At 56.5% G+C, this 10,154-nt stretch overlaps 1 protein-coding gene across 4 annotated transcripts in view; it reads right to left on the bottom strand.

Moving 5' to 3' along the window:
• Window positions 1-1,094: 1,094 nt before the first annotated feature.
• The window catches only part of SIPA1L3 (signal induced proliferation associated 1 like 3), a 225,505-nt gene continuing 216,445 nt past the window's right edge, over window positions 1,095-10,154 (bottom strand). For all 4 annotated transcript variants that reach the window (XM_032390100.1, XM_032390104.1, XM_032390101.1 and 1 more), the window contains 3 exons: window positions 6,263-6,398; window positions 4,554-4,635; window positions 1,095-3,353 (listed from right to left, as the gene is read on the bottom strand). In XM_032390100.1, the coding sequence (XP_032245991.1) occupies window positions 3,210-3,353; window positions 4,554-4,635; window positions 6,263-6,398 (362 nt within the window). In that variant the 3' untranslated portion in view covers window positions 1,095-3,209. The remainder of the gene's footprint in view (window positions 3,354-4,553; window positions 4,636-6,262; window positions 6,399-10,154) is intronic.

The following is a 10,154-nucleotide window of genomic DNA, read 5'->3' as shown; positions in this document are numbered from 1 at the left end:
GCGTTGGACGTTGGTGTGTGTCACAGGAGCCAGGAGGGGATGTGAGAACAGCTTGTTCCACCGTTCCCGTGCTGGTGGGGGGAGGGCGGCACGGGGAGAGGATGGGGCCTCAAGGAGGGCGGAGACTTGGAGAGTGGAACACTCTAGAATTTTTAGGAGATGTGGAAATAGCTGGTCCACCTCCTCTGGAAAAAGGCTATATGCCCGTTTTGGAAAAAGATATTTTTTCGGGGGGGGGAGGGGAGAGGCTGAGTCAGAGAAGCATCAGGTTTTAGCTCAGAGATGGAAGACCCAATGACAGGTAAGGGGGTGAGGTGGGTCAGGAAGACTTAGCCACCTGGCCAGCCCTGTTACGAGGTTGGGCTGCTTCTCACACAAGAGGCCAGACCTTGGATTTTCACGTGGAATTCTGAGATTCAGAAAATCAGGGGGACCCTGATCCCCAGGTCAAACTGCGAGTGTTTCATCAGGGCAGCTGCGGAGCCGGGCCACGAGAGGCCCTAGAGGGAGGCCTGGCCCAGGGGCGAGGTTATGGGGCACCCCGCCTCACCGTGTTCCCCCCTGGCCTGGAAGCAGGGGCTGATTTGCACCCGAAACCACGAACCGGACGGCTGGCGGTGGGAGGCCTCCTCCCACCGATGAGGGCGGGGCCATGCAAATTAGCCAGCGCCGGGAGGGTGTGGCCTGGGGAGGCCTCCGCTGAAGGAGGCAGGGGGCCCCTTGGCTCGGAGTCCCGCTGCCGAGGACGGATTTACCAAGCTGGAAATCCGGCTGTCTGTACTACCTCCAGATTTTTAAAAGTTTGACCATTAAATCTAAAACCGGCACACTCCGTGGGCCTGGTCTGGCTTTCTGGCCGCTACAAACGGTTTCTTCGGTGCAATCTCTCCCTCTGTTCAACTTAAGGACTTTTTACCTTCTGAGTGCTGGGTTCCTGTCATTTGGGTTTCAAGGAAAGGAAGTTTGCGAGGCTGGTGCTGAGGGAAGAGTGTGTGTGTGTGAGTTTGCGTTTGGGACAAGGGGGACAGGAGGAGGGGGCTGACGCTGGACCACACCCTCTCATCAGTGACTCCAGGCAGCTGCCCAGCTAGTGAACACACAAGCCATTTCTATGAAACATTTATTTCCTTTGAAACCTCCAGAAACATGCCAGAAAAATCTCAAGACCGGGATAGGGAAAAAAAAAAAAAGACAATAAAGAATAAAAAATCCAAATGAAACAGATCAACATATGAAAAAAAAAAAAAACCCCTGCTATCTTCAAGCCTTCAGATAAAACACCAACCTCAAATTAAATAGATTTCTTTTGCAGAGATCCTTAAAAAAAAATAACAGAAAACAAAACCAAAAAAAAAAAAATCATAATTTACACTTGTCAATGTACATGATTAGGTCCCCAAAATGATTCGAATGATCCGAAGATGTGAGGAGAACTTAAAAAAAGAGCGGGGGAGGGGGCAGCCTCCAGGTTAGGGTCTGAGGAAAGGGCGGTGGGGCGGGTTCTGGACAGCCCTTCCAAAAAGGGGGTGGGGAAGGGGGGCAGAGATATCACAGTAGTTGGCCAGGGCTGAGGACCAAGCGGGCCCCACCTTGAGGCCCTCTCACTCCGTGGGTGAGGGTGAGGGTGAGGGACAGAGACGGCAGGTCTGAGGGCTTCTGCCCGACTGCCGCGCTCCTGGGGTCAGAGGTGGATCGCAGGGAGACAAGAGTGCCCTTTCCTCTTGCCCCTGCTGGCCCAGCCTGGCACCTCTCCGAGTGCCTGTGTCCCGTGCGGTCCCCACAGCCCCCTTCCCTGAGGTTTCTGGCCCCAAAGAGAAAGAGGTGGGGTCTCTGCACCAGGGCTGGGCCACCTGGTGCTGGCTTCCAGCCCAGAGAGTGCTGCCTGCAGCGGGGCCAACTCCCCCTGCCTGGGGCCTCCCCAAACGGGGAAGTCCAGTGGCCTGCTCCCCCTGACTGCATCCCTCGGGAGTCCTCCCACTGAGTCCCAGCCCGTGGGGGACACCCCTTGATCCTCAGCTTGAGGTTGGGGGGATCCACAGATTGTGGCCATACAGACTTGTTCTGGCGCAACTCTACATGAAAAAATAAATATATATATATATCTCTTTTTTGTTTTTAAAGGAAAAAAAAAGAAACTCTGTTTCCTGGGTGAACAGCGTAGTACCGCTCTGGCCTGGCCGACTGGCAAGCTGCCCCTTATTGCCTTGAGAGAACCAACGTCCCGTGGGGGTTCACACGGCAAAGCCCCCCCGCCTCCCCGGGGAGCACAGTGAAGGTGTCCGGACGTCCGCTTGCGAAGGAAGAACAAAACCAGAGAGGAGCCGAAGGCTGTTTTCTCTCCAGCCCTGACCCGAGGGCTGCGTGGAGCCCCTCCTGGTGCCCGGAAGAGGCCCTGGCCGTGTGGTTGTTACTGGCGGGGCTGGGGAGGAGAGATGGGCCCTTACGGCCCAGGCCTGCGCGGGAGATGGAAGGTGGTGGAGCGGCCCAGGCGCTGTAGGCCTCTGGCGGTCGGTCGAGGGGCTGATAGAAAAGACTGCAGAAACGGTCCCGAGTGTGCAAATAGAGTTTCCCCTCAGAGAAGCTGACTCTGGATGCTGGGGCTTCCTCTCTCCCTCCTGGGGTCCCAAGAAAAGAACTGAAACTCTAAGAAAGTGCTCCTGGCGGCTTTTTGGAAGAATACGGTTGGAAGGGGGTCACGTCCATGCTTTCTGGAGCCCCGGCCGGTGTCCGCACAGGACCTCCGCTCTCTGGGGCCTGGGGGAAGCTCGGGCCAGTCTCACACTGATTTCTCATGCAGGGGGCTTGGCCCCACAAGCCCAAACTCTGTTGTACGCCGTGAAGAAACCTGGTTTGTGGACTCCCAGAGCTGTGGGGTTTGGAGACACACTCTGGTCCTCCCTTCTCCTCTTCCTATGGCTTCTGATGGCTTGGTCCTAGGAAGAGGCTAGAGGGGCCATCCCCGGGGGGCCGGGGTGGGCACGGTCCAGTGTCCAGGGGCCAGAGCTTGGCAGTTCAGAGGGGCGGCCTGAGACCGGGTCACCTTGTGGGGCCGGAGGAGCGGTGAGGCCTGCTGCCGTCCAGGGTCTCCGTGTCCACGAGGAGGGCAGTGGGGCCCTGGCTGCGTCCTCTCGGTCACACCCGCAACCAGGCAGCGAGCTGAGGGAGACGGGAGGGCGGGAGCCCACGGCCGGCCCGGCCAGGGGGCCACGTCAGAGCTCCTTCTTCTCCCTGCGGAAGATCTCGGCGAACTTGCGCAGCTGCTCGCTGGCGGCCTGCGACTCCTCCTGCAAGCGCTGGTTGTTCTGTCGCAGGCTGGCCACCTCGGACTGCAGCACGGCCTTGTCCTGCTTCTCCTGTGGGGCGGGGCCGGCGTCAGCGGGTGTGCGGAGCCAGGCGGCCACGGTTCGCATCCCAGCTCGGCTGCTCGGCAGCTGAGCAACCCTGGGCAAATGGCCTCATCTCTCTGGACCCGTCCCCCTCAACTCTTAGAACACAGACCTCACTGTAATCGTTATCACCTCAGTTTACCCTCACGGCCACCCGCGGACTTCGGGACTGCTGTTAGCCTCAGGTTCCCAGGAGGGAGAGGAAACCCAGCCCTGCAGAGCAGGCGGGGAGCTGGGATGCAGACGGACGCGGGCTGCCTGTATGGGCTTCGCTGGCCCTTCTGAGGTGCCCTTCCAGGCTCTGTGACATCCCAAGGCAGCCGACTTGTCCAAGGTCACACAGCATACACAGGGGGTTGGAACCTGGGCCCCTAGGATTCCTGCACTTGAGACTCGCACGGTATATTCTGCCACCTTTCTTTTACCCCGAAGTATATAAAGCACCAAATAGAAGTCCTCTGCCCTTACTTCTCTCCTCCTCCTTCTACATCCTGGAGGTAAGTACAACGAACAATTTGGAATGCTGCCTTCTAGATAACACTCTGACCCACGGACGTTAAACTTTTTTTTCAAGTATGATAATGTTCTAGGCAATAGTCTGCAGCTTGTTTAGTTTCTACTTGAGTGACTAGACTTCTTTTGCATGTCAGTAAATATGCAGATTCCTGCTAGTGTTTTAATTGGCTGCAGAATATTCCACGGCACGGGTGTCCTGTCCTTTATATAACCACTCTCCTGTGGAGGGGGGCCAGCTGCACTGGCGCCAAGTTTTTATTGCCAACAGAGCATCAGTGAACATCCCTGCTCATGGATCTCTGGCCCCATGCTTGCAATTCTGCTGGACAAATTCCCACAAGCAGAATTGCGGGACTGACAAGATACACAATCACATTTTTTTTTAATAAGTATTATCCAACTGCCCTCCGAAAAGGTTGGGCCAATTTGTTCTTCCTCCAACGATTTAGGAGAGTTCTCTCCATGTGCTGATTACCAGGCTTTGGTATTGTCGCTTTCTACTCTTTGCTCATGACTACACTCAAAGCTGGGCGGTCTCCCCTAGAATGGGTGGGGTGGGGTGGGGTGGGGACAGGTGCGTCAGCCTCGCGCATGTCTGGGAAGCGGAACAGGGAGGCGCACGGCAGAGGCCTGGCTGCCCGGCGGCCTTACCTTCTGGAGGTCGGTGTGCAGCTGTTTCAGCATCACCTCCAGCTGGTACACCTTGCCTGTCAGGTCCAGGGGAGGCTCCTCGCTGGAAGGACAAGGGACAGGGTGAGACTCAAGGCCCCCCAGGCCTGGGGGGAGGGTTCCAGACCCACAGCTGGGGAGGAACAGGGGGGCCAGGACCCTCTGGTCCCTCAAGTTCTGGGGAGCCCTGTTCTTGCTGGGGTCCTGAGGGGGTTCTGGAGGAGGGGCTCTGGGGGAAGCCTGAAGCCAGCCCTCCTCCCTGCTGTGCTCCACCCAGAGAGGGTCCATCTGTGGATGTGGATGGGGGCTGTGGATCTGTGGATGTGGGCGGGGCTTGTGGCCGCCTGTCGAAGGCTGTGTGCGTGCCTGCCCCGAAGTGTGCCCTCCCCCCAGGGACAGACCATGCATGTACTTCAGCGAGAAATTCCTCCCGGGCGTGAGCACCTCACAGAGCACAATACAAGCCTGCCCCGCAGACATCCACTGAGCAACCAGCAGACCTAGGCCCTGCATCTGCAATGGGCAACGCAACAGGAGGGCCTGCCCTTGGGGACGATAATAAAGGACGCTGACAAAGATGATGACAGCGTCGCCCTTCCGGAGAGCCTACCCTGCGTTGGGCACAGTCTCAGTGTAACACAGCTCCCAGCCCAAAGTGGTCTGGGAGGTCACCACGTCCTTACCGGTGGACAGAGCGGGGAGCCCAGCCTGTGGCTGCTCTGTGCAGCCCCCAGCCCTGGCCTGCTGGGCCCCTGCAGGGGACAGTGGGGGTGCCAGGGAGGGGGGTGGGCTGCAGCAGACCAGAAGGGGGAGAGAGGGGAGAGGACTCGGCCGCCTGCCTTCCCGCCCCTTTCTTCCCCCTCCCCGGTCCTGGATCCTGGGGACCCGCAGCTGCAGGGGAGGTGGGAAGCAGGTGGGAGAGGGTCACCAGCGCAGGGGTGAGGGGAATGCGGGGAGCTCGCCCCGAGGCCACAGTCCTGCCATTCCCACACCCAGCCCGTTCCTCCCTCGCTGCCCCCCTCGCCGCAGCAGCACCATCTGTGATTATAGTCGGGCCACATCTTTGGTGGAGGTTGAGTTCTAAAGCCAGTGAAAGAGGGGTGTGAAGAAGAGTCAAAAAAAAGAAGAGTCAGGAAAACCCAGAAGAGTCAAAATTTCTCTCGAAAATCCCTTCATTTGCCCATAAAGTACAGCGCACCACTGATGTACACGTAAGCCAAGTGAGTGCAGTCAGATATGTTGCACTAAACATAAGAGGACAGATGCGAGAGGTCTGTCTCCCTGTCCTCCTCTGTCCCTGCTGGGTCCCAGCTCCTGGGTCCACGGACAGCCCAGCTCCTGGGTCCACAGAGAGCCCAGCTCGGGTTGCCAGGGGAGAGGTGACTGTCTGCATAATTCAGGCATGTGCAGAGGGGACCCAAGAGCAGACAGGGGGAGATGAAAGAGGGAGGAAGGGACCACGGTGCAGTGTGCAGTGGGGGGCACTCCTTAGAGCTTCACGACTTAGAAGTGAACTGACCGTATTGATTACAGCGTTGTCTCCATCCATGGGGATGGGGCTAACCTGGACTCGGTCACCACTGGGTCCCGGTGTGTCCCCCACAGTCTGTGGCCCCTCTTTTCACCGGGCGGGGGTCTGCGTTGTAGGGACCCAGGTTGCCGGCCTCCAGGTGTTTCCAGGGAAACCTCACCTCATGGTAGGGGTGGTCCTGGGGGTGGGGGGCCCCCTCTCCAGGCTCAGGTGGCTGTGGACAGGACTGTGTGCAGGTGGGACCTCCGGGCTCAGAGCTGGGTCGTTGAGAGAGAAAAGCGAGACGGCTCTTTGCACTGCTCGGGGGGGTGGGGGGGGAGAGAGGGGAGGAGGGGTCAGCAGAGCTCCCCGTTCCTCCTCCCCCGTGCATCCCCCCACTGCCCCCTGCCTAACCACCCTTCCCCGCACACCTCCCAGCCAAACCACCCCAACATTCTCAATCACTTGTGCTCGATCACACAGGCATTTAGGATGGGTATCTACCCAAAAACCAAACCAAGTGACACACACACAAAAATCCCATCCTGATTCTGAGCAAGCTTCTAGACCCAATGGCTGGTTTAGACAAAATTCAAGGGATAGAAACAAGTTAAATGCCAGCGTGAGAGAGTAACCACCCAAATTCGGCATAAATGACCTGGTTTCACCAACGAGTAAATGGTATGAAAAAAATGGCCCCAAGTGGATAGGGTTGAAGCTGGGTGAGGAGTTCCTGGGGATTCGTGGTTTTGAGAATGTCTGAAATTTCAAAAGCGAAAAGAGAAGCAAGACAGAGAATACCATGCATATTGAAGAGAGAAAAGAAATCCCATGGCTGTTAAAGCTCGGATTCTGGGGTCTCGCCCTAGACTCGCCCTGGGGATGGGGCCCGAGTACCTGCATTTTTAAGCGGGGACTCGGAGGTGTTCTGTAAGCCCTCGGTGAGCGCCTGGTTCAGTGAGCCCGGGGACAACCGGACAATGGAATACGCGGGCACAGAAAACCAGGAGCCGGGTCCCTCTGCATGCCCCTCGGGCAGAGGTACCACCAGGAGCTGGTGGTACAAGCTGGACACCTGGCAGAGGCAGGCCCCCGACTCCTGTTCTGACATTTTTTTAAGTTATTTTATTTTTTTTTGAAGATTTTTAAAATTTGAGAGAGACTGAGAGAGTGAGAAAAAAAGAGCATGAGTGGAGGGAGGGGCAGAGGGAGAGGGAGAAGCAGGCTCCCCGCTGAGCGTGGAGCCCGGCCAGGGGCTGGATCCCAGGACCCTGGGATCATGACCTGGGCCGAAGGCAGACGCTTAACTGATCGAGGCACCCAGGCGGCCCAGATGTTGATGTGTCTTGTTAACCAGCAGTGGTGACCTTGCTCCCTTGGGTTAAGGTGCCGTCCACCGGCTTTCTCCATTGTGAAGTTACTATTGTTCCCTTCTAACAGTCACTTTGTTAGGAGTGAGACCCTGAGTCCACCCCACTCCCAACAGCGAGGGGAATGAAGCCCCACCTCCAGGAGGGACAGTATGAAAGCACTTGGGGACTGCACAATCATTCGTAAGTATTTTGGGGTAGATACTTCGAGGCTACGGAAACACCCTGCTTCTGCTTAAAGTCTCCCCACTAATTTTAGCAATCATCAATCACATCTGTGCTATTTTAATGATGACTTTCCATTTCCCTCACTCCTTCTAGATTAACTGGGATCCTTTTATAAGTAAGAGCTGTCCTAGCCACCGTCTGTTTATTCACTTACCTACTGATAGAGGAGTATGGACTCATGGACATTTGTTCTATTCTTTGGGTTAGAATCCAATGCTGCTGTTATTTACTTTGCTATTCAACTGCTCCAACTTCAGCCACTGGGAGCTCTTCGGGATGGCTCCTATGAACCCCTGACATGCCCCCCCCCCCCCCCCGCTAAAACACTTCCTTACTTTCTAGCACCACAAGATATGATCCCTTTTACTTTTTTTTTTTCTGGAACATTCTGAAGCAAACCCCAGGTATCTTTGTAGTTCCCCTGTGGCAGCTTCCCTATGCCACAGCAACCACGCCACGCATACACCTGCCGAAGTTAACAATAACGCCTTCAGTCTTTTCCATTTGTTTGGATCACACAGGATAACGTCCATACATTGTCCCTGAAACAGACCAACCAAGCTCACAGCGAGCTGAAACCACCCTGACTCCTTTCCGCTGACGGCCCCTCTCCCTGCTCCACAGGGAGGTAACTGCCACTGTAGCCTTGGTGTGTTTCCTTCCAGGCCTTTCTGCTACACCGTCCCACATCACCCATTACCTAACCTTCTGTGTGGTTGCTGGGCTTCATTTATTAATTTCAAAGAGGAGGAGGAGAAAGCTCCCTGGGGGACTCTGATCCGCCACCAACCTGCTCCCCCAGCTTTCTCAAGGGGTGGTGCTGGCTCCTCAGGCAAGGTGGGGGGTGGGGCAGTGTAAACGGGGTGGCTGCGGGGGAGGGGGCTCTGGCTGCCCCAGCTCCTCCCAGAAGCCCACAGCTGGGGCCCAGTGTCTGGACAGCTCTGCCTTCCAAACACAATACTACAGCTGCTGGTGGCCTTGGGGTCTTCAGGGAGCGGCTGGGGGTCATCCAACTCTGTCTCTGCAGCTCTGAGAGGTGAAGAACTGCAGCTCAGTGAGTTACGACCCAAATTTGTCTCAATGAGGAGAGAGCCTGAGCGTATGTACAAAAGTATAAGAGCATCTGAGTTTCCTTTTCCACAGTGATCTGCTTCCTGTGCCCATCTTTCTGGAGGGTCATTCAGGCCTGGGTTCGAATCCTGACCCTGTGTGCCCTTGGCCAGCTAGGGGACTCTGGCGGCCGAGCCTCAGTTTCCTCATTTGTAAACGGGAATCCTCACGCATCCCTGAGACCAGAGCTTAGAAGTGATGTCTGTAAGGCGGTCAAGTGCTGGCTCCATGGAGATGCTCTGTAATGTCACCGTGGCCGTATCACCTCCTCCTCCAAGTGCCGTGGAGCAACCCTCTCCGCCACTGCGTGTCAGGGCTCCAAAGGGTCAAGTTTACCTGCAGCACTGGGCCCCTGCTGATGGTTCCCGAGGGAGCGGAAGGCAGGGGTAGACCAGAGGCCGGACTCGGCCACGCTCAGACGCCTGACCGTCTTTGCCCTGAGACCAGGAGAGGCTGCAGGGTAGGATGGAAGCGACCAACAGGAGCAGACAAGGAGGGAAGCTTTCTCCAGGCCACCTGCCAGATGTGGACTGGCCCAAACATGGAAATAGGAAGGCCACGTACCCTATGGGTCTGGTTTAAGGGATCCTGCTCTGAGCCAGACCCATGCCGGGCACCCAGCGGTGACGGAGATGGCCCCAGGTCCTGCCCTCCCAGGCCAGTGGGGAATATAGACCCATCACTGGGCAGCAGTGGCCCTGAGTGGGCAGGGCTGGGGGAGCCCAGGGCAGGTGCCTAATCCAGACTAGGGGATATCAAGGAGGGCTTCCTGAAGGAAGGACAGCAAAGCTATCGTCTAAAAGATGGAAAAATGAGCCAGAAGAATATGTTCGTGTTGGTCAGGAATCACCACGGGTCCCACTGTACAGATGAGGAACTGATGCTTAGAAAGATCAAGCTGCTTGCCCAAGGTCACACGGGAAGGAAATGGCGGAGTGCTAGCTGTCCCTCATTATCTGTTTTCCCTTTTTCCATAAGAACAAATCCCAAACGTTCGCTGGGCATAGGGCCTCATTTCTCAGCCTGCCCTGGAGCTATGAGGTATGGCTCTGTGCAACACTCTGGCCCACGGCAAGTACGCGTAGGGGGAGTGTCAGGCTTGGGCATGTATCCTCTCTCTTGCTGCTCAGAGCTGAACACGGTGGCCTGCGCTCTAGCAGCCATCTTGGACCGTGAGGGCGAGGCCCCCCGGAAATGGCAGAGCAGAGGGTGCAAGGAGCCTGCACCCTCATGCATTTATGGAACTGCTGCCCAGCCCTAGATCCCCCACCACCCCAGGAATTTTCACCTGCATAAAACAGGTTTAAGTCATTGTTAATTTGGGTTTTCTGCCGCTTGCAGCCAAAGCAAATCTAAATACAGTTT

This window comes from Phoca vitulina, unplaced genomic scaffold (assembly GCF_004348235.1).
Source record: "Phoca vitulina isolate PV1807 unplaced genomic scaffold, GSC_HSeal_1.0 scaffold58, whole genome shotgun sequence".
Lineage (NCBI taxonomy): Eukaryota > Metazoa > Chordata > Mammalia > Carnivora > Phocidae > Phoca > Phoca vitulina.
The sequence above is the reverse complement of the archived record's forward strand: the minus strand, read 5'-3'. Positions and strand labels throughout refer to the sequence as shown.